This window comes from Clarias gariepinus, chromosome 7, assembly GCF_024256425.1.
Source record: "Clarias gariepinus isolate MV-2021 ecotype Netherlands chromosome 7, CGAR_prim_01v2, whole genome shotgun sequence".
Taxonomy (NCBI): Eukaryota; Metazoa; Chordata; class Actinopteri; order Siluriformes; family Clariidae; genus Clarias; species Clarias gariepinus.
This window is the reverse complement of record NC_071106.1, coordinates 31,475,096-31,498,996: the sequence shown is the minus strand read 5'-3', so window position 1 is coordinate 31,498,996 and position 23,901 is coordinate 31,475,096. Positions and strand designations below refer to the sequence as shown.

General features: G+C 40.9%; 3 protein-coding genes across 6 annotated transcripts in view; 2 read left to right on the top strand and 1 right to left on the bottom strand.

Moving 5' to 3' along the window:
* sipa1l3 (signal-induced proliferation-associated 1 like 3) overlaps nt 1–8,872 on the top strand; it is a 95,623-nt gene extending 86,751 nt beyond the window's left edge. Inside the window, exons 13-22 of one of the 4 annotated variants that reach the window (XM_053500199.1) lie at nt 839–966; nt 1,472–1,584; nt 1,752–2,209; nt 2,454–2,678; nt 3,229–3,391; nt 3,629–3,821; nt 4,078–4,227; nt 4,651–4,777; nt 5,348–5,429; nt 5,522–8,872. In XM_053500199.1, coding sequence (XP_053356174.1) covers nt 839–966; nt 1,472–1,584; nt 1,752–2,209; nt 2,454–2,678; nt 3,229–3,391; nt 3,629–3,821; nt 4,078–4,227; nt 4,651–4,777; nt 5,348–5,429; nt 5,522–5,665 — 1,783 coding nt within the window. In that variant the 3' untranslated portion in view covers nt 5,666–8,872. Of the gene's footprint in view, nt 1–838; nt 967–1,471; nt 1,585–1,751; nt 2,210–2,453; nt 2,679–3,225; nt 3,392–3,628; nt 3,822–4,077; nt 4,228–4,650; nt 4,778–5,347; nt 5,430–5,521 lie in introns of all 4 variants that reach the window. The other 3 variants (XM_053500198.1, XM_053500201.1, XM_053500200.1) reach the window with 3 other exon arrangements.
* Nucleotides 8,873–10,522: 1,650 nt separating this feature from the next.
* qpctla (glutaminyl-peptide cyclotransferase-like a) lies at nt 10,523–17,199 on the top strand. The gene is made up of 7 exons (XM_053499814.1): nt 10,523–11,197; nt 11,524–11,670; nt 11,814–12,107; nt 13,304–13,465; nt 13,564–13,663; nt 13,863–13,979; nt 16,535–17,199. Exons 1-7 carry the CDS (start codon nt 10,949–10,951, stop codon nt 16,678–16,680), a joined length of 1,215 nt encoding a protein of 404 aa, XP_053355789.1. The 5' UTR covers nt 10,523–10,948; the 3' UTR covers nt 16,681–17,199.
* A 3,277-nt stretch (nt 17,200–20,476) lies between these two features.
* Nucleotides 20,477–23,145, bottom strand: six9 (SIX homeobox 9). Its single transcript, XM_053500545.1, has 4 exons — nt 23,059–23,145; nt 22,434–22,855; nt 21,081–21,244; nt 20,477–21,004 (listed from the first exon to the last, which is right to left on the bottom strand). The coding sequence occupies exons 2-4, from the start codon at nt 22,842–22,844 to the stop codon at nt 20,809–20,811; spliced, it is 771 nt and encodes a 256-aa protein (XP_053356520.1). The 5' UTR covers nt 22,845–22,855; nt 23,059–23,145; the 3' UTR covers nt 20,477–20,808.
* Between the last annotated feature and the right edge of the window lie 756 nt (nt 23,146–23,901).

Genomic DNA, 23,901 nt, shown 5'->3' with positions numbered 1-23,901 from the left:
ATGTAGTTTCCACATTGCACTGCTCAGTCCATATTTTCAGAAGGAGCTCCACAGGACAGTAATGACACGTACTGAGTGTGTGCTTCTGACCCAGATTTCAGTCGGCTAAACTCATGTTCTTTTACTCCATCCTCTCATTTACCTTCCTTTAACGTGGTAGCTTTCCCACAAACCTGCACATGCAACCCAAATTCGTTTCTCAAGAAATATAGAGTTGAATAAAGATATGGTTCACACACATATTCATTTCCTCTGAGGACATTGTAGTGCAGCTAATTAATGCTACTCTACACCTAACCTTCACTCAACCTCACTAACCACCAGGAAACACTTTGGCTTAGGATGATCGAAAGTCCCGACAAAGGAATAAAAACATGCCCACACACTTGGGTCTTATTTCCCTTACTGGGTGTGTATTGCATTAATGTATCACACTCACACTGGAAGAAAATTTTTGTTTATATTTGTGTAAACACATGGCTTTTGTGTGCGTCCTTGCAAGACTCAAGGAAAAGTATAAAGATGCCTGATGTGTGTGTGTGTGTTAGGATTTGGTTCCCTTTAGCTGTTCGCATCAGGTTCAAATACTTAATGTGAATCATCACCCAACATACAGTACATGACTAAGGACTTGAACATTGACAGAAAAACAAAGCTAACTGTCTTATGTGTGTATGTACATTTATATCCAGTGTGTGCTCTTTATATCCAGCCACTTCACTTATCACCTGTAGCAGATGTTAGTGCAACTCCTTGTTGTGATCTTTGCACTCTGATGTTGTATCTGTTTACCACATGATCACTTCTTTATGTCAGCTACATATTTGTGTGCATGCAGGTTCAGCTCGGGTCAGCGCTCTCTCCAGGCCTATGACGCTCATTTGACTCTTGATGGATCCAGCGGAGATTCGTCATCTGGCTTCACCAGTCAGGAGAGCACTATGGAGCGCAGCAAGACAGGTACAGGTACACACTCACACCTCATTTTACACACATCAGGCTCACACAGCTTGAGAGCAGTATGTTCATTCTGACCTCTGGTGGTGAAATGGAGGGCTGCAGCTGTTTTTCAGTTCCAGTTGCTTTATACAGAATTTTTAACTAACAAAGTATTTATATAAATGACACATTTTCCACACTTTGGAAAATCTGCTTTGAGATAGGACACAATTAATTAATTATTATTATTATTTTTTTCCGGTTTGGTTAAGTTTTACAAATGATTCATATGTAGACAATAGAATGGTATTGATTATATTTAATTTGTCCACAATTGATTATTTATTAGGTCTTATTTGTAGTGAAGTGTGTGTGTGTGTGAATGTGGACCTGCTATAAATAATTTTGATTCTTTGTGGAAAAAACTCTTTACGTGTAGCAATCTGTGTTGATTAATCGTCACGCGTGTGTGTGTGTGTGTGTGTGTGTGTGTGTGTGTGTGTGTGTGTGTGTGTGTGTGTGTGTGTCACAGAGCCAATGTGGCATGTTGCAGCGTCATCTCGGAGCTCATCTGGGGGCGGAGCTCAGAGGCGACAGGCTCGCCAGGATTTGCAGGGGAAGGACTCGCCAAACCGACACTCAAAGGTGAGAGGTCTTTCCTGTTACCATAGAAACCATACCCAGTTTCAAGTCTGTGTGCTACTTTGGCATTCATGCCTGTCAGATAATTGAATGAAGAATTGACTATTCATGCTCAAAGTTTTCATTGAATAAAAATGGTGTCCGTCTGTCTGTCTGTCTTTCCCACTCAGGGCGAGACGCAGTACTCCAGCCACTCCAGCAGCAACACCCTGTCCAGCAACGCCTCCAGCAGCCACAGCGACGAGCGCTGGTTCGATACCATGGGCGCTAGCAACTCTGGTACCCTCAGCGACCCCCTCGACCCTTGTGATCCCTGTGACCCCGACCCCATGGGGAAAGGAGGCTCCAGCGACAGTGGCATTGACGCCTCCACTCTGTACACGGCCATCTCCAGCAGCAAATCAAGCAAACTAAGTCGGAGCCAAGCAGGAACACCACACAAGAACCTTCACTCGTCATCTACATATGGCGGCCTGCATGAACTCTCTGCACCTACAGCCAGAGTAGGGGAGGGGCTGCGGCGAGAGTCCTCACCCGTCATAACCTCCACAGCCAATCAGAGCAAGAGTTACCACACGCGCACCTTCCCTCCACCTGGCTCAGCCAGCACAGACAACTTCAAAACAAGGTGAGCAAGAAGAGTTATTAAAGCTGAGTGCGTCATATTCAGGCATGCACTGTTACTATAACAAACAGACAAACAGATTGGATACAGGCTTATGTCATTTGTAATGTACACTGTATATTTGCTGTAACCTCATATGGAGCAGAAAGCTGTTCATAAGAAATATATTGTCCTTTTGTAGGAGGTGAACAACTGTAGATGTGTAAAAATTATATATATGTGTGTGTGTGTGTGTGTGTGTGTGTAGAGGCTGCTACACCCCGCAAGGCTTCAAGACCCCGGCGGTGCCTGATAAGCCCCGTCCATTCCGAACCTCCACGGCCACACCAACTTCAAGTTCATCACAGCTGTCCACCTCCGCCCCCAAATCCTTATACGGTAAAAACAAGCAAGGTGCATGGCAGCAGGAAGAAAGCAGCACAGCCACCATGACTTCAACTTCAAGCAGCAACGACAGCAACAGCAGCAGCAAGTATGTATATTTATACATGTGTGTGTGAGAGTGTAATATTCGATACATTTTTTTTTTTTTTTTGGATTTTCCCTTGATTTTCTCCCTATTTTTAGTCATGTCCAATTCCTCCCCGTCACTAGGAGCTCCCACATTAAGCTACTAAACCTTAGTCGGGAGGGCCGAAGATTATCACGTGTTTTCTCCAAACCACGTGACGTCACGAACCGCTTTTTTTCGAACTGCTCGCTCAGTCACCGTTGGGAGCGGCGCTTTCTGTTCATTCCGCTTGCGTGAGACGCTCCTGGTTGGCTGTAGAGCCGTGATTAATGTGGGAGCACTAAGTAACTTTCATCCCTCCCTTCTGAGAGAGCTCGGCCAATCAGCTCTCTCTAAACCTCCGGCTGCAAGAGGTTACAGCATCACCTAGGAATCGAACTCGCGATCTCCGAATGATAGGGCGAGCACGTTACCACTGCGCCACGCGGAGGCCCCAATTTATTTCATGGTGAGAGAATGTGTTACCTCTTTTCTCTTGCGCTCACTCGTTTGTGTGTCTGTGTGTAAGCAGGCAGGTGGACGTGAACAGTAAAAACGTGTTTGGTCAGCCACGTCTAAGAGCCTCTCTGAGGGACCTGCGTTCTCCTCGTCGTCCGGCACAAAAGAGCACTATCGAGGACGATCTGAAGAAACTCATCATAATGGACTCACCAGCCGACACAACACAAGAATCTGTGAGTACACACACGCACACACACAAACACGCAGGTTTATGATGTGCTTCTGCCTCAGATTATTCTGTGCCGCCTCTGACGTAAATTTTTCTTTGTAAAGTGAAGTATACATTATAAAAATTCTGTAGGATAAGCTCTGCCCCTAATAGTTTCTAATCTGCAAAAATGTATCTGCCGTAGATTAATTAGATTGATGGAAATACAGAGTTAAACAAAATAGTGTGTTTGTGTGTTTAGTCACCTCGGAAGACCCTTCAGCGGACCTTCTCAGATGAGAGTTTATGTAGCGGACGGAGAGACTCGAGCTTTGCCAGCACCCCGCTGTTTGACGGACAGGCACCGCCCAGTGACCTGCTCTTCACCAGCACACTGCCCACCCGTCGCCATGGCAGCAGCACCAACCACAGTGCCCTCTTGCCTAATAAGAAAGGTGTATATCCATATTCTGTATATGTTTATATCTATATTTTAGAATTGTTTTCCTTCACATCGCACTGAATCAAACGGGTCACATGATTACACGGGAATCATTCATATAACTCTATCACACTGATACACTAGGAAAATTAAATCCAAATTGAATCAATCAACTTTGCTACCTGTTTTCATAAATGACTCATATTTAGATGACATTATTTATTTTTGTTTAACTTGATGCTGAATTCTGTGTTTTTGTGAATTTTCAGTGCCATTGTCCGCATCAGAGCTGTCTCTGACAGAGGTGAGAGATAAAGTGCCCCCCATGCGCAGACTCGACCCCGGCCTCATGCCCCTTCCTGATACAGCAAGCGGTCTCGAGTGGTCGAGTCTCGTCAATGCTGCCAAGGCCTACGAAGGTGAGTAACGTCTAAGAGAAAAACAGACAGAACACAACTATCTATTTGACAGTCTACACAGCTTAGAAGAACACAGAACGGGTTGTTTAACTATTTTAAATCTTGACCCGTTTTAAGTAACGATGTTATGATTAGGGATCTCTTATTAAACTAAGGAAAACCGCGTGCATGCCGCCAGCTGCGTATTTGTTTATCATGTTGCCCATCATTCTGTAGGACCAGCATACAACATATTTCCAAGGCAACCTGTCGTACATTACACACTTTCCTGGCCTGTCTTCTTCCTACACGTTCACTGTTTGTACTTCTGCTGGAATGTGATCCACTGACACAGAGTGTAGCGTTAGTACAGCAGCTGTTTAGGATGCTCGAACATAAAGAGGTATTTTAGCAGTCACTTGAGTTTTGCTTGTGTTTTCTCAGTGCAAAGAGCAGTTTCTCTTTTCTCACTGTCTGAGCCTCATGTTGGAGGAGCTGAACTGAGGCCTGTGTTAAGTCCAGTTCCCCTGCTTGCATCACAGACCCCCCGCACTACACCCACCTTAAACAGGTAAATAATACACCGCAGGAGCTGGTGTAGCGTGACTTTTTATGGGTACATACAGGGAATTATATGATAATGTTTATCTTAACATGGAAGATCAGAGGACAAGTTCAAAAGTCATTGTTTGTCTTTAAAAACAAACACTGAAATCAAAATAAATATTGCTTTGCTACAGTTAAATAAATAGCTGGGAATATTATTATGGAAAAGAGTATTTTGTATGTTAAGTTTGTGACTTAAATACATTAAACAACAGAACAGATTTTTGATGAAGCTGCTTTGTTCAAAATTTAATTGTGGTAATATCTGCAACATTAGAGGAAAAAAAATATTTTGTTGTAATTTATTACAATATTAATGTCATTGATTAAAGGTAAAGCTATACAGATTTTCTTGGCAGTTTATTAATTGACAGTTTCAATTGTCTTTCAGTTGTTTGTCTTTGAGAAATTTAATTGTGTATTTAAAATATCTTTAATGTTTAGTGATATTGTAACTGATATTGATATATGTCGCTGATTTGCTAACTGCACTGATCATAAATAGAGAAGATTATTTTCTATATTCCATTATTAGTGAGGAGGTTTCTGGAGCCCTGTCAGGCCGGCTGTACCACCTGGAGGTCATGTTAAAGCAGCTGAATAATGATCTTGAGAAGGTCAGCACTCCGAATATTCACACACAGTTATCACACTGGCTTGGTCTTGGAGTCACTGTGTTAATTCGATCCTTTTTTCTTTCTCTCCCCAGGAGAAGCAGGATAAGGTGGCTTTGCTGGCAGAGATGGCTCACCTGAGGGAGAATAACCAGCGTCTGCAGGAGGAGTCTCTGTCCGCTAGCGAGCAGCTCCGCAAGTTCAGCCAGCTCCTCTCATCCTCATCAGACAGGAAGTGAGCTCTTTATGAGGAGAGGAAGCTAAAACCAGAGGCTGCACTTAGAACACAGGAGATGATGGATGACTCCCAGTTCCCGAGCTGCTCACACATGGCATGATGCCCATGCTGCCCTTCACCTCAACCTCTCTCCACACGAGTCTGAACACTCAAACCTGAGAAGTATAAGAGAGGGGGGGAAAAAAGAATGAAAAGCAAACAGAAATGGGGAGAAAAACGAAATAACATAAAAGAAAAACAGCTTTGCATTATTTCGGGTGTTTAGATCTTTAACTGGAAAAGGAAATCAGACTCATGCCAAGTAAGACCCAAACGCCTTGAATGGGAGCTCCATGAATACATTCCCGTCACAGCTATTTTCCAAACTATTGCTTTATTTTTGTAACGGATCTAAGACAGACACCAAGCTCGAGCCTGTTGAACTGAGAGACCTTCAGATCGTACATTGCATTCAGAGAGGCCTATTTACTGTACATGCAGCTCTTCAGCCAAAAAAAAAAAAAAAAGAGAGCGACTGTGGTTGTGCGGCAAGTTTCCGCTTCCCAACATGCACCACTGTAGAGCTGTAGGGGAAACACGGTACTGTAGTTTTGAATTGAGGTACTATGTATATGTCCTGATTTACAGGTACATGGAGCGCAAGAAGATTAAGATATTATAGTTTGATGTATAACTCAACAGGAGGCTACCTGACTGTATGTCACCCTGTGCTTGAACGTTGTAGATGATCTTAAACGAATGGTTCAGTGAAAGACAGGTCGTCCTTTTCACTGCTATAAGTATCTAGTGATGGATTTCACCTCTATATTTCATCCAGATTCCTTTCCATAAACGCACACTGTTCAGCTGTACATAATGTCACCTGGGTGACTGATTGTCCACCCCCCCACCCATGACGGCACTTCTCTAAGTGATCTATTTTGTACATATATTCTGTGTAACCCTAAATTTGGCAGTTCTTATGCATAGCTCGCTCTCCCCTTTGACACCACAGTTATCAGCAAGAAAGGATGAAGACAAGAAGCTAGCTGTCTTATGTCAGGAGGAAAGAGTCCTGTTCCACGAACACGATCAAAACAATGATGTGTCTATGCCATTACCTCCTCTCACTCACACAGCATGATCAGTTTTGCTTTCTCGATACACGTTTATGGAAGCAATCCTGTGTGGGGAAAAATATATATATAAATCTCTCAGCTGTTCGGCTACGTTTTCGCTCGAACCATTCCTTTAATGACGATCATAACTAAGCCAAAACATCACGACATCATTTTCCGCAGGTCCGGTTCTGACAATACCGGTTCCTCCGTTATCGAAATGAAGTCCATCCTTGCATCTTGTGTTTAGTGAGTCAGTACTTCTCTTACTCCCCATACTATGTCTCTCTTTCATGCTTTGACTGACTGTTTTTCAGCGACTGTAGAAAATGAATCAATCAGCCCAGGCCTTCACGTGGTGTTTCGCAGGAATCCGACACGTCAAGCATCGCCGTGACTACTGTTAAACAGAGTTACTGTAAAAACACAGGACCAATTCGAGCATCTGCTCCCAGAACTGTGATTCTCATCTTAAGTTTTTCCCCTTTCCAATGCTCCGGCATTGCACTGTGTGTAAACCCTGGCTTCTTTCGTGAAATCGAGACACTGTACGTGTGTACGTGAGACACAAACAGCTCCTGGGCTCATTCCGCACGGCAACTTCCACACATAATCTATTTTTCTATGTACCTCTCAGTTAAAGTGTATATCAGGTGACATGACTGTTGGCTGTTTTTTAAAACCAAGAACAAACAAATCCTTTGGCAGGGTTACATACTTATCGCGGTTTCCTCATCCCCTGCACTGTTAAATGATTACTCACTTTCCATGAGTTTTTTTTTTTGTACGCATTAGAGCAGTAACTAAACTATAAGTAGGTTTAATCCAAATCAATCAGTTGCTCATTAGCTATCGATAGGTACTCTGTGTATATAAGCTTTAACAAGGCATACTAAAACCATGACTATCCCTTTAATCTGGCCTAACTGGAAATCATCTCATCTCTCAGGACCCACAAAGCGCCCTCGATGGCCTAATCTATTTATTATATTTATTCATCAGTCAGCCAGAGGGTGGCGTTACTTTTATATTCTATAACCGAATAATCTGAGTGAATTTAGTGTAAACAGTCTTAGAGAGCACTGTTTAGAGTGCAAAATAATTATTGCTCAAGGCTTAAATCCACACCGATATTTAAACTTCAGTCTGTTTTTTATGGTTTCCTACGTTACCCACAGTGCTGTTCGTCTGCGTGCCATTTGGTGCAAGGGGATTTAGCCCTAAATTTAGTCTTCAGTCTTTATTTTTTCCCTCCTATGAAATGCATTAGCAATAACAGTGTCTCCCTGTGACATCAGCACGGCACACAACCAATACGACCATGAGTAATATCCTTAATGTGATTCACAGTGGAGGTTTCCTTTAAATCCTAAATGATTTACATCTTTGTATCTTGTTTTTGCAGCTAAACTGGACCTTCTCTAAAAAAATTTCACCTCACACTAAATAAAGGACAGAAATATGAAACAGCCTGTAAAAATCTCTCTTCATCTCTACTCATTATACTTCGCCCTCGCTTAACGCCAACTTCAGGTCATCCTGAAATATGTGTATAAAGGTTAGCTCATAACACACACTCCGACTCATAACCTCATGCGAATCTCTGCGTGCTGAATATACGCAACATCAGTCTTAATTTTTTAGTTTATTCAAGGGTGGAGGTGTTTTGATTTAGTTTTTGTCTTATTTTAACTTTTAAGCTAAATACAAGTGATCTTCAGCTAGCTGAATATGTGCACATGAGGAAATCATTCAACTAATAGTCCAGCTGTAAAACTCGCTCTGTCATATGTGTAAAAATTTGGATTATTTATTTTGGATTTTTTTCTCTCTCTCACTTCAGACACGTCAGCCATTTTTCAGTAGAAATTTAATTGAACTTTGGTTGATTTTTTTTTTAAATGTCTTGCATATGTTTGATTTCTGCTCTTTTGTACATTTTTTTTTTTTAATGATTTGTCTTATTTTATTTTTTCTTGTATGCTGCCATTCTCAGTTTGCTTTATGCGTCTTCAAATCTGATAACTGATTAATCTTTCAGTTTCTCCTGGGAACCTCATAATGATGAGTGTACATTTAATAAGTGTAAATTATGTTTTCAATATTTTATAAAAAATATATTAAAAATATTTCTGATTGAAAACTTTTGTTTGTGTGTGTGAACATTAATGTGAACACCTACAGGGAACTTGAACATTTATAGGAAACATGAGCAGGGTTTTTCTAAGGGTTAGGGTTAGTTTAGTTGGCAGGTAACACATCTTCCTGAAAGGACTAGACTTTTTTTTGTTTGTTTTTTGGTTGAGTGTCTGGTGTTAAATAAAGGTGATGAAAACTCCAGATTCCATTAAAAAAACTTTCATTACATTCAGATGGCTGTGTGTTACAACAGTTAGTCCCGACCAAGCAATTTGATTGAATAAGAGGCCCATTCAATGTGAGCGGGTGCATGTCCCCTAAAGTTTTTTAAATTAGATGAATGTAAAACTTTTAGTTTTTATGCGGTAGGTGATTTTATTTGCCTTTCTAATACAATTTTTAAGCTGAATGTGCTTTTAACAAACAGTGCAAGTCAGAATGCAAGACAATGGACACTGGAAACAATGCAGCACTGACCAGTACAAAATTCTTATGAGAGTAAAGTGTAAAACACAACAGCAATACAGTATTTTGCAATTCAGTATACTGATCAGGCAGGTGGCTTAGTGGTTAGCAGTTTAAGTATGTGCAAAAAAAGATATTGCAAGTGTGTGTTTGGCAATGTTGACAGAATGACTGCTGTATAATAATATTGATTCATATTGAGTAGGTCCTCCCAGCCTACAACCAGATCTACACTAGCTCCTCTATTGGATCAGACTCACAGACCAGCCTTTTCTCCTCATGTGTATCAGTAACCCTTGACCACCCATGACCCTGTCATCAGTTCACCAGTGTTTCTTCCTTGGATTACTTTTGGTAAGTCTTGACGCCTGCAGACCAGGAACATCTGCAGCCGGCAAACATCCCACAAGAGCTGCAGCTTTGAATTTTCTCTGACCCAGTTGTCTAGCCATAACAATTTGGCCCTTTTCACAGTAGATAGATTTTTAATCTTTTGTTACAATTGCACTGGAAGGTGGTGGGATGTTTACAGGCGGCAGTGGTCGGGAGGACATACCAAAAGTAATCCAAAGAACTGGCAACAGGGTCATGGGTGGCCAAAGCTCATGGATGAACATGGGGAGCGAAGGATGACCCGGGTAGTCCGATCCAGTAGAAGAGAGATTGTGGCTCAAACTGAGAAAAGGGTTAATGCTGGTTTCAATATAAAGGTGTCAGTCATCACTGTTTTGGTGGCAAAAGGGGGTCCTACTCAATATTAGGCTGGTAGTCATAATGTTATGGCTGATCAGTGCTCAGATGCTTGAGTTAGCTGTAATGCATGTTTTTTGCAGTAGGGAGCGCTAGTGCGCTTAGCCTTGTGCTAAATGAGTCTTCTAGGAAGTCTCTATGTTTTAATAAGCCTCGTTTGGCCGTCACGAGAGATGTATCAGGCTATGGAAAAGGGAAAATGTCCAAATATTAACCGCTAAACGAGCTAATAAAACAAGCACATCAAAGTATAGAATTACAAATACAAAGATACAGATACAAATCAGCACTCGTGGTGGTTACTTCCGCTCTCTTCGGCGACATGGGCCAATCACGATCCTCCACGTCACAGAGAACCGAAACCCGGAAGTGCAGAGTTAATCAGCAGGCTGTCAGAGAGAGAGAGAGAGAGAGAGAGATCTGTACAGTCAGCACTGATAATGCCAAGGATTCTGTTACTAACTGCACGCCTGGTAGTATGGAGACCACAACTGGTGTGTTAGTGTTTTATAGCGACGAATACAAATAAAAAGAAAACACGAAAACAAAGCTAAAGTAAACTTCTATCATTACAGTGTTGATAGTGTATAAACTTAGTGTTAGTCTGGGAAGCTGCAGCTGGACACCAGGTTCAACTTGACAGCTTTTATCATTTTTTTTATTTTATTTTTTTGTCTTCCCTCGGCTCCGGTGTCATGTGCGGGTTAACATGGCGGTTTGGAGCGGGTTTCGCCACGTTTACTTCAGTCTGACTGGCGCGAGCCAGAACAACAACAACAACAACAACAATACACTACGATAACACACACACACACTTCCAGTCGACGGAAACAATGTCCAAAAGTGGCCGGAGGGTCCGACCTGGACATCTGAACGGTTCCCGTGGCAACGGCGGCGTCTCCATACCAGGTTGTGCTTCAACAGGACCGTTTCGCGCTCGTGCTTTCCGCGTGTGGCTGTGGCGCGCGCTGCCGGTGATCCTGATCCTGCTGATGCTCACGCTGATCCTGGGCACTTACTTATCCACCTACCCCGGTATCCCTGACAGCCCAAGACACAGCAGGGATCTGCTTAAAGACAAGGTAAGTGTGTGTGTGTGTGTGTGTGGTTTTAATCTGGTCTCTGAGCTGAGACTGTATGTGCTGTTACAGTACACTTAAAATCCAATGCATGCAAATTGAAAATACTGCTGGTCATGGTCATGGTGATGTGTCCGGATGAGATGCCAGTCCTAAGATACCCGTCCTTGAGTGTGTTGCTTTCAGGGCATCTCTACTAACACTCTACTAAGCCAAAGATTTAAAACATTGTCTATGACAAGTCCTAAAATTTCCTTCTTTACGTCCATTCAAACCGACTTCCTGTAAATAGATGCATGCGTATTTCTGCTCATCCTCTGTCTGTGTAGTTCTCACACAAACCCAGGAAGTTAGCCCTGGCCCAGGTGCTCCAGCTTGCTTCTCAGGTGGATGGTGCACGTCTTTGGGAGACCCATCTGCGGCCCTTGCTGATCGAGAGGGTGCCGGGTACGGCAGGCAGCAAAGTCGTACTCCAGGTGGGACGCCACAGCTTCACCTTCCGACTTATTTTATGATGTCCTTTAGGATATATTTAGGTTGCTCAGTGATCTTCTAGATTTTTAACTGCAGTAGTGAATCTACCGACTGCTATTCTGTTCTTATTCTCTTACACGCTCAGCACATCGTCTCCCAGCTGCGCTCACTTTCTGCAGGCTGGACTGTAGAGGAGGACTCGTTCCAGTCGTCCACTCCCAAAGGCCCCGTTACCTTCACTAACGTGCTGGCGGTGCTTGACCCCTCTGCCCCGAGGAGACTCCTCCTTGCCTGCCACCACGACTCCAAAATTTTACCTAGAGACCCTAAAGACCCCTTGCGAGTATTTGTGGGTGCCAGTGACTCAGCCGTACCCTGTGCCATGATGCTGGAGCTGGCATCAGCGCTGGACACACAGCTAAGAGCTCTGAAACAACAGGTAAGCACTAGAAGAATATGATCATTTAGTATAAGCACTCGGAAAGCTTGTGTAAGAGTCTGTTATCCAGGTTAATATGAAGGTGAAAGTATTAGAAATTATTATCGACTTTGTGTAAATAAACAGGGTGTGATCTCTGTACCACTTCATTTAAATAAATTAAGTGTATCCTCGGTGCGTCCTCAGGTCTACAAAAGGTGTGTGGCATGTGTCTTAATCTCAATTAAAGGGGTGTGGCCTATGTGCCTTTTCATTTTAAATAACGGGTGTGGCCTATGTGCGTTCTCAGATTAATAGATTTGTAGCTTAATAAAAGGATGTGGTCTCCGTGCCTTCTCAGTTTCCTAAAGGGGTGTGGCCTTTCTGCCTTCTTAGTTCAATAAAGGGGTGTGGCCTTTGTGCTTTCTGAGTTCCTTAAGAGGGGCGTGGTCTCTCTGCTTTCTCAGTTTGGTAAAAAGGTGTGGCCTTTGTGCCTTCTCAATTTTGTTAAGGGGTGTGGCCTCTGTGCCTCCTCATTTCAATAAAGGGGTGTGGCCTACGTGCCTCTTCATTTCAATAAAGGGGTGTGGCCTCTGTGCCTTCTCAGTTCCTTAAGGGGGTGTGGCCTCTGCATCCTCAGTTCCTTAAAGGGGTGGGGGCTTTGTTACTTCTCAGTTAAATAAAGGGGAGGGGCCTCTGTACCTTCTCATTTCACTAAATGGGTGTGGCCTCTGTACCTTCAGTTAAATAAAGGGGGTGTGGTCTCTGCCTTCTCAGTTTAAGAAAAGCGGTGTGGTCTGTGTCTGTTCTAATAAAAAAGGCGTGGCGTTTGTGTGTGTGTCCGTAGCGTTTTGTCTACAGCTGCTTTGCATGTAGGTCCTGCTTTGTGTCAGTCTCCATTCTCACAGTGAAATATAAAAACAGTGTCTTTGGGGACAGGGGAAATGTTATACACAATATGCAGCCCGACCTGAAAAACTGAATGCGCCAGAAGGTATAATTTTGGCATAGGCGTAACCACATTTAACTACAGAGAGGAAAATTCTGCAATATTATGAGCTAGCATGTGTGTGTTTTTCTTCTGAACCCAGTAAGATAAGCATGTTGGGAAATGCAAACACACTCAGCACTGTGCTGAATCAGCTCCTATGTGTATTCTCATATCTGCTCACACTCTGCTGCGCTCTCTTGTGCGACCCCTTTTACTTTTCCCGTAGAGGTCTGCGGTGACGCTGCAGCTGGTCTTTTTCGACGGAGAGGAGGCTTTTGAGGAATGGACAGATACAGACTCTCTGTACGGCTCACGCCATCTGGCCGAGCTCATGGCGCACACAGCTCATCCTCCAGGCTCCACGCAGACCACGCAGCTCCAGGCAGTGGTCAGGCCATAATCTTCATGTACATACCATAACATTCAGACATTATTTTCTAATCTTTAGAAGATTACATACACTCTGTCTTGTGTCTTATCTTTTAGGATCTATTACTTCTGCTGGATTTACTCGGAGCTCCAGAGCCACTCATCGTCAATCATTTCGATAACACTGCACGCTGGTTTGATCGCCTTATTGCTGCAGGTCAGCGTTTTGTTTTTGTTTTTTTTGGCCATCAGCACATCAGTCAAATGCTTAGGACTGGAACAATACTTTGCTTAAATTTTTTTTTCCTGAGTTTAAAAAAAGTTATTTTGAAATTACTTGAAGAAAAACTACTGTAGCCTTAGTCTCCTTCTTTCATTGGAAAAAATAACAGTCTCTGTTTTTATCACTGTTTTAGAGAAAAGGCTGCACCGCCAGGGCTTACTGTCATCTCATAGTTCAGAACAAAACTACTTCAGGAAGGATGTTTATCTGGGACCAGTGCAGGATGACCACATTCCATTTTTGCTTCGAGGTGAAGTACACACACACACACACACACACACAAACACACACACTGTGTATATCACTATGCTTCCGACAACTTCATTGATTTAGTACAGCCTGCATAGATAGACAGTTTAGACCGGATACAGTTAAGCAGTTGAGGATTATTTCTGCTTTTTATATCATTTAGCTTGGAAGTCGAAAGACGGAATTCTAAAGTCTCTTTCGACATTATGGTGTGTTTAGTCTGCAAAGTGGATGCCTCCGTGTTTGGTTTTTGCTATCTAAAAAAAATTGGTACGAATTCCTACTCTGATGCTGTGAACAGCCATTAATGTTTCAGGAAACCGTCCTCAAGTTCATGTGTAGGCATTCAGATTTTTCTGATTTGAGAGGCAGTTTTTTTGTCCTTTTTGGTTTGGTTTGTTTTTGGCATCACGGCGGCATAGTGATCAGCACTGTGGCTTTGGACCTTTGTGTGTGGAGTTTGCATGTTCTCCCCGTGCTTGGTGGATTTCGTCCAGGTACTCCGGATTCCTTACGCAGTCCAAAGATATGCTGATTAGGATAATTCGCGTTTCCAAATTGTCTGTGTGCATGTTTGCCCTGGGATGGATTGGCACACTGTCTCTGAGGAGTAAACCTCTTCCCATGACCCTGTATAGTGGTATAAAAGATGAAGAAATCAATGTCGGATGTATTGACAAAAAAACTCCTAAAACAGCATAAGGAGAACATTTTGGAACTAGAGTAGAAACAATAAGGGACCCATCCAACCCATTCTGTCCTGTGTGACACCAGGAACTGTGATTAAAAATCATTACAGGATACAGGTAGGGCTGGTCAATAATTTGATATCAATATATATCGCGATAGAATTTTTTTCAATAACAGTGATATGATTTTTAAACACATTTCCGATATTTCGATATACATTTGATTATATATATACAGTGGCGGCCTGGCCATCTGGAGTACCGGGAGTTTTCCGGTGGCCTGGCCAAGTCAAACCATAATATTACATCTCTTTCCTAATCATATGGATGAGTGCGTCGATCACACGGACGCCGCAGACAAAGAGCGTGTTGTTGCGGGAGAGAGAGGTATGTTGATTTACGAGAGCTGTTTACGAGAGTGTAGTCCAGTGCGGGAGATGCATTGTGGGTAATGAGGTCCGGTGTGTGTGAACGCGAGTGCTAGATATAGAGCCTGAGTTTTGTTTTCTTTTCAGTAGTTTTTAGTTGGATTTAAGTGCAGGTTGAAAGGTTGTACTATAACCTGACAATGCAGCAAATAAAAGAACGGGGGCATCGAGCAGTTTGTCCATCTCATCATTACACCAGCATGAATTGACGCGCTGTTACGCTGCCGCGAGCAACATTACAAATAAAGCAGAGAAGCTAACAGTGTGTTTGTTACCGCGCATGCGGATGTATTTAACTCCCTCAATACTAATTAGACACAATCCCTTTTAATTTATAGAGGGAGAGATACTGATCCTTTTTTTTCCGATGCAGCGAATTTCTTTGAGCAAATTAATAATAATTTTTATGAATAAAAAGGAGGAAGAAGAAAAGGTGGAGCTGAAAGTTACACGAAAATAAGAAAAAGCTTTAGAGGTAAATGATGTGAAATGCTACAAATGAACAGATTCTGCCTTTGGTGAGAAGGAAAGTTCCAGTTCTGCTCTTACGGCTCTAACATTACTGTCAGGGACAGCGAGGCTGGATCCAGCAGCCCACCACATCCCACATCATACTACACTGGATCATTAAAGTGGAGATTCATTTTTACAACCACATACTAGTATTAAAATATAACACAAACAAAAACGTAAATAAAAAAGTATCAAGTCCCTAGTGGAACAATCTGACTACATGTGCAGTGCCATGGAAAAGTATTTGCCCCTTTCCAGAAACCTCTAGAGCCTGTCATAGGGTGTCATCAACACTCAACAATGTTCCGGCCAGAGCAATGTGTTTTTGTTGTTGCTCACTCTTTATTTATTTTATTATTTTTGTTTCTTTATCCTGGCTGAAGCAGTTTGTTTTTTGTTTCAATTTATATGAATAATCAGCCTGTTCTAGTTTAAATGGAAATATATTAATATATATATATTATATGATATATTAAAATATATATATATATATATATATATATATATATATATAATTTTAATAGGAGGAGCTTGAAGGTATTCTAGACTTTGCAAATTCAGTTTGCAGACATCCATTGTGTGTGTCTCCTTGGCAGTTTTTTCCTGAGGCTTTTTACTATTGTCCATATCGATATCGAAATTATATCGTATCGACCAAAATTAAGAAATGTATCGTGATATAAATTTTTGCCATATCGTCCAGCCCTAGATACAGGTATAGAAAAGTGAATGCAAGCAGTATAGCCTTGTGAATACTGGGATGAGGACAGGACAGGCTTTATGAATACAGCAGCCTCCACATAAGATTGAGAACTTTTTTTTTTTTTTTTTTTTTTAAATAAGTGCAGGTTTTTAGGGTATCCTTGCAGGATCGTCCACATCAGCCGACACGATCAGATCCTAAACATGTGCGTACTGTCCTGTAGGTGTACCAGTGCTGCACGTGATCTCGACACCATTCCCGCCGTTCTGGCACACACTGCAGGACACAGAGGAGAACATGCACCGGCCGACAGTTGAGAACCTCACCAAGATCCTCGCCGTCTTCGTGGCTGAATACCTGCACCTCTGAGCCGACTCAGACACACATACACACTCAGTGTCTTGAGTACCGGAAGATAGCGATGAAATACAGACATGGCATTAGCTGTGGAAGTGTGATACGGTTATTTTATTGATATTTTATCTGCTAAAACAAGAGCCATAAACTTACACGCTTTGGCAGCTGTTTCAATCACTAAAATGAAGACTTTTCATCCACAGACATGTAGCCAAAGACTGATGAGCCTGTTTGTTCGACTTACTGCACACATTTGAGCCATTAACCGCTAACCTGCTGCACATGCAGTGCTGGTTAGATCTGAATGTATCTTAAAATCATCAATTTTGTTATTAAGCTTTCTGCAGGACCTGTGAGAATGAGAGTGACCTCAACGAGAACAGTCTCCAATTCTTTCCAATTTAATTACTTTGAAGAAAAAAAACAAACAAACACAACTAAATTAATGTGAGCTAACTGCTAATGGTAATGCTAACAACAATTTCTTTGAGCAGCTACACACTTGAAATAAATAGCAATAAAACATCTTCTCTGTAAGTAGTCTGTCTGATGATTCCTTTGTGCTGTATATAGACATTAATGGAAACATATAACGCAACACCTTCTCTGGTTCAGTGCTTAGATCACGATAGTTGTAATAATTATATTATAATAGTTTTGTGTTGTTGTTTTTTTTATATCTGGTCATCATCAAGGTAGGTTTTCAATAGTTTTCTCATCAACAAAAAAATTCTCATCAACACCGCTTTCATCAGGTTTTGAGAAATGTTGGTACTTCATGGTAGTTGTAGTTCAGTCCAGTGTGCTTTTTAAATGGTAGGATGAAAGGATTGCCATCTTTAAGAAGCATGTGATGAAGTTTTAAATGTAACAGCAACGTAATTAAAAGATTTCACCTTGTGAGCTAATCCGAATTGAACACAGAAGTTAGTGATGTTTTAGTATTTACAATATTGTGCATGCAATATTTTAGCATATTGTGCATCAGATGATTATAAAACCAATTATTCAGCTGCATCTGGTGAAAAAAAGATCTAACTTTGGCAAAGTGTTGGTTCAAATTAACCACAATTAAGATCAAGATATAGCCAGAATTAAGTAATACGAAATAAAGTCCTTGTTTCTGTTTTATCTAAGTAATTTAATAATGTTTAGTCTACACAAACCTGGATTCACTTCTGTTTTGGTTTCTGTTTTTGTGAAAAGTGGATGAAGTCCCCTATCTTATTACTTTCTTTAATTACAGTATCAACATACTGTAGGTTTAGCATAAAATTTCTTTTGATGAATTCTGGGGAAAAAAGTGCTTGTGTCTATTATTTATACAGTATTATGTACAGGTGATCTGCTTCATATAATGCCACTAGCTTTAAATAAACTTCATATGGGGTAATAATTCAGTCCCTGGCAATTGTACAATATATTTTGAACAGTACAAAAAATTTATCTCACTTGGAGAACAAAATTGATTATGACACGAGTCAAAAAAGGTGGTGAGAAATATTTCCTTTGTCGTTAATTCTTGTCACAAACATGGTTATTTCCTAGGCCAAAAGACTAAATATAGAGCACATCTAATGGTCCAGTAAGAAACCACTTATCTCAACCCAAACAACAACAACAACAAAAAAACAGATTATACTATACCTTACCCCCTAACTAACACAAATCCAGGTTTAACATAAGAGAAGCTGCTTGGAGGTGGACAAACAAAGAACGTGGCTATTGCAAGTAGCCCAAAAGACATCACCAACAATCTGATTCTGAGATCTAAGATCCTGGTCATTAAGTGCATTTTTATGGTTAAAAAAAAATTGAAGGAAACTTTTATAGCAAAAGCATGGATTTCTGATGCATATGGAGTGAGTGGAATTTTACAGAACTCATTTAGAATATAACTCTGCTGGACATATACAGTAAGGCAGAGTATGTACAAAATCTAAAAAGATAATTGCGTCATCATCGTCATAGACTATTCCAAACACTTGCTTTCTATACAACTTGGAGCTACAACTTACACCTTCATCAAAAATAACGCTGTGAAGCCCAGCGAACTGTCTTATCCACAGCTGCTAAATGCTCTCGCCCAATGTTCCCTTTACCACCACCCTCTTCTACAGCACACAGGACCTGGATGCAGATCTTTGTTGTCAAACAGGATCATTCCTGCATATAGGATCAGAAAAATCTTTTGCATTTTGAGTTTATGAACTTGATCGACAGTGCATATACAGACAACTGAAACACCTTACTACCAACTATACAGTATAATTACCCAAGATCAATCAACCCTTTTGCATCAGAACGAAGGGAAATCATATTTAAAGATGCTTTTACGCCAGCAAGCTCACTACCCTGAACTAAAACAACTGCTCCATAGCTAGACTGCTCTAAAGACCAGATGGTGTTTCTAGGGATACACACTCGATTGAGCTCTTGATCAAAATTTTTAATCAAAGCTTTACCATCCAGAATAAAAGGTTTGAAAGTAGTGCCAGTACAGGCACTAAAGCCATGCCTTTAGAATTATTCTGCACTTTAACAAGTTTTACTTGCTAACACAAGACAAGCAAATGGACAGATTTGTGATGATAAACACAATTACGTGTCTCATTGCCCTTTGGGACGGAAGTTTTATGTATGAGCACAAACTCATCTGTCAAAAGCGCTCCATGAACAAGTGATGCCAACTCAACCCCAATCTCATTTTTAGCCTAGTCTCTGATACTAGGGATTAAAAGTGTGGGAGTTGAGTTTTGTCCTCAAGCCTCCACTGCAGCCACATCTGAGGTGAGGCGTGATACAATACCCGCCTCAGGAGGCTCAAGAAGGATGTGATGGTCCAGCGTCTGATGTTGTCCTTACTGGTACTTTATGAATTAAAATGTAGTAAAAGTCCACGAGGACTAGAAGATAAACCTTAGAGAAACACACAAATTGTTAGTAGTGCAAATGGTAAACTGATCCTAAGCAGTGATATATCAAAAGAACATAAAGAATAGAAAGGAGATTTAATGCAAAAAATGCAGCATTTGCAGTTGGGCGAATAGATCAAAGACACGGGAGACTAATTGAAAGGGTCTCGGACGAGCTCTCAATTCTGTTGCGAGATCAAGATTTGTCATTATTTCTTCTACCCAATCTATCTTTTGAGAAGTTGACCAGGCCAAACCAGTAAACAAAAAAAATATATTTTTTAACAGCTGGAGTTGCATACCTCCTGTCCAAAAAACAACAACAACAACAACAAAAATAAGCAGAGTAGCCAAAAATTTGCTTGAGTTTACATTTACAAACGTATTACTGTATACACGAGGTGTTTTTGTCTGCATGCTAGTCAGACAGTATGGCTATAGTCTTATGTCATATCTGTTTAATAGTTGCAGGTAAACTTTAAATAAATGAAAGGTGTAATATTTACATGTATGTGCAGCCCTATGCAGAAGCAATATTAGCAGCAGTGCTACACTATGCATTTGTATCATATAAAATTTGTCGTTTTAAAACTACAGTAAAAATCACAAGGTGACAATGTTAAAATTTCATCAACTTTAATTTTTCAACTTGCTTCCTTCAGAAAGGATTTCTTTCTTTTTTTTTTATTTTTAGGTTCTCCTAAAACTCGGGTCAAAAACCCAAATGCTTCCTAATCAGTATACTGTATAGGGTGTAAAATGATGTCACTATAAAACAATTTCAGTGCACTACATGCACAAAGCAGACGAATAGATAAAATAGACAAATGTAAAGAGAACATTCTTTAAAAAAAATAGTACCTGAGTAAAAGTGATAGCATAAATGACACATATAGTACATACGTTTGCTACTGAAGTTAGAACAAATTTTTGTGGACTATTTTATTTATTATTTTTACATTCCTATAAAAGCAACCGTAATTTGTTACAAAATTAAAGGGAACATAATAGTAGACAAAAAGAAAATTTATATTTTGAAACATGAGGCCATTTCCTGTAGACTTTTTAAAAAAATGTTCTTCTTGATAAGGCAGTTGTATCCAACACAGACTAATCAGACTGTGGGAGAATTTCTGCTTTCTTGTCACTAGGGGGCAGTGTATGTCTGTCCATATGTTCATGCTCCAGCTCATTAGAGTGAATTTAGTCTGCACTGAAAGTGGCCTCAGTAGGTAAAATAGTGCTGGGTTCCCATGTGCCTGAGAGGTGGAGGCTGGGCCGAAGAGACCTGAGAGCAGGGCAACAGTTCTCCTCTCGAGCTGGGACTCGGCGGAGGGGAAAGCTCGTCGTCAGACCTGTGGAGCGAGCCTCTAGTCGTTCCGTCTGAGCCCAAGCACTCTGGGACAGAATCCTCAATTTGTCTGATATAGAAAAAGAAACAAATGTGTCAGCTGTGATGCATCTAAAGCCGGAAGAAGGTTCCGGACGTTCCCTCACCCTTTGCGACCCTGAGCGGCTCTGTCCCTCTGACGGCGGTTCTTGAACCAGTTGCTGACCTGAGTGGCTGTGAGACCAGTCGCTAGGGCTAAATCCCGCTTCTCCCTGGGCGAGGGGTAGGGCTTCCTGCAGTACCACTCTCTCAGCACGCACCGTGACTTCTCCTGCATCATGCACATACACTAATGTGTTATCTAGAACAATCTGTTCAACAGTCAATTTTAAAACGTCTGGTATTTCTTGACTCTTCAAAATGTTTCGCAAAATTATTAATGCTAAATTCTTTGTTATTTTTCATGTCCATGTGCAACTCCATGTGTAAATTTGATGCCTCATAACTCATGTTTAAGTGATGCTATCTTTTGACCCGTATGCCATTATGTCTGAGGGTAATAAGGGCATGTAAGGATGTGTTCTTTAATCATTTTTTTTTTTCTGGAATTTTCCCTTTTCCCCCCATTTTTTCTCTTTATATGTCATGGATGCTTACATGAATAAAGAATGTTTTTGACCTACCATACTACTGTATATTAGATTATGATTTTATAGTATTATTATTAATATAATATGAGATGCAATGACATATTGTCTTTTTTTTTTATACAGAAAACTTTTATGAATTCATTAGTTTTATATTTTTATCTTTGTAATTTGACATTTTATATAAGGGACATTTTCGCATATTTATCTCATGCATTGATCTTTATTGCTTATTATAGGGTTGTACTTTGAAATCATGTTACAGTACCGTGCATCACTCATTTCTTCATATTTTGCTTTGAAATATCTTGTATTTTTAATGTAATCTTCAGGAATACAGTTCTCCAGGTTTCCTAAAGGACTTTTTGTCTCTCATTTTCCATCCAGTCCCTGTACAGTACCTGACCAGTTTCAGAGTAATATTTTTGCTTATTAGTGATCTATCAATCATTCAAGCATAAAAAAAACATCAAACTTAAGGCATGAACTAGTGAGAAACAAGGGAAGATGATGCACCTTAATTGATCAGGCGTGTGATTAGTATATCAGTGATGCTGAATGCCGAGTGGTTGGAACAGACAAGAGGGGAAATGAGGTTGCTGCTTAGGTTGTTACTTAAACAAGCAGTTTTTAAAAATGATATCTTTAAGCCTGTCAAAGTAAAATAAAATAAAAAATCCCATTTCTTTCATTTAACCTACATTAATTAATTGAATTTAGAAATAAAACATCAGGTATTTATTATTCTAGTGGTAGCAAAGTTCTTTCTGAGCTTCATCACTTCCCCCCCCCCCCATCACATCACTATATCTCTCATATACACTATAAGGACCTTTATACGAAGAGCCGAATCAGCAGATCAACTCTTCCTACCTTGAAGCAGTAGCTGGTCTCTTCTCCATCCCATATGGTTCGAGGCAAGGGGAACTTTCTCCGTACTCTGTATTTGCCCACAGCTCCAAGAGGGCGCCCTCGCTGCAGCTCAGCCTCTAGGTAGCGCGCCCGGAGCCAGAGCTGCTGGAGAAGCGAGTGACTGCTTGGCGAGAACACGTTGCCCTCGATGAGAGCGTAGAGCTCGCTGAACCGGCCCTGATGGAAGGCCACAGCCGCCCGCGCCTTCAACACACTCTCTACGTTATGCTGTGAGCCCAGGTACGACGAGGCAGGACATGTGGAGAGAGGAGGTACAGAATGAAGGAAGGATGATAAGCGATCGATACTCCCGCTCTGAAGAAGAACCTCACACACACATGCCACCTGGTCCTGGGAAAAACCTGTCGTCATGGTGAGGAAATCTGGAGGAGAGATTCGATTCAGATTTGTAATGAATAGGAGAGATTAACTTATGTATTAAATATAATTAGTTACAAAGGATGGTATAGTATTATTATTTCTAGAATTATTAGTAATACAAGCCTCAGATGTACTTATTCCAACTTAAACCATAAAGTATATAGCCATAGGGCATATTTTTACACTGTTTTTCCTTCAAATTTACCTTCTCTCAGGTTGGCCTTCAGTTGGGTCTCAAGAGCAAGGTGCCAATCGCATCGTGCTCCTTTGCTCTTCTCTTAAAAGTGCTGCCAAGAGGAGAAACAGCGAGTGTATCCAAGCATACGAGGCTTCACACACTTATACCTGTTCTTTCGTGAGCAGATCCGCCCCTGATGGAGTACACACAGGTAACCGGAGCCCATGTGGGTTAAGAAAACACTGACAAGCACTAACACACACTTTGCATTGAGTCATGCACACACAAAACAAAACAAACCTTTTAACCCAGAGCCTTGCTGATATCTTAAATAGTGAGAGACCTATCGAAAAATAAACACATTTACATTTGAATGCTTTCCTATTTCCAACTCAAATTAGGGTAGCAACGTTGAAACCTATTTGGTTAGCGATGACTATTGCATGGCATACGTGTAATGAGCGTCAGAGGGATGGACGACATTTGCCTTCAAACGTGCACCTGAAAAATGTTGTCTTTGCACCAAGACACAATTCTTTTGTAAAGTGTGTGCAATTGAAAGGCAGGTTAACCGAAAAAAGTATTAATGAACTAATTATTTAATTCATATGGACACACTTTATTTGAATTAAAAAAAAAGTAGAATTCTGTTTCTGTCACATAAAATTATTTAGAGAAATTTCAGATGTTGCAGTGGAGATCACTTAGACGCTTGGTGACATTGCATCATAAAAAAAACGACAGTAGGAATCATAGCGATGTTTAATATTGAAAGAAAGAGCATTTCCACATGCACAATAGGATACACTTGTACAAACCTCTGGAGCCTATGATCTGGTGTTGCTTCACTCGGTCAGCAATGTTATGAGG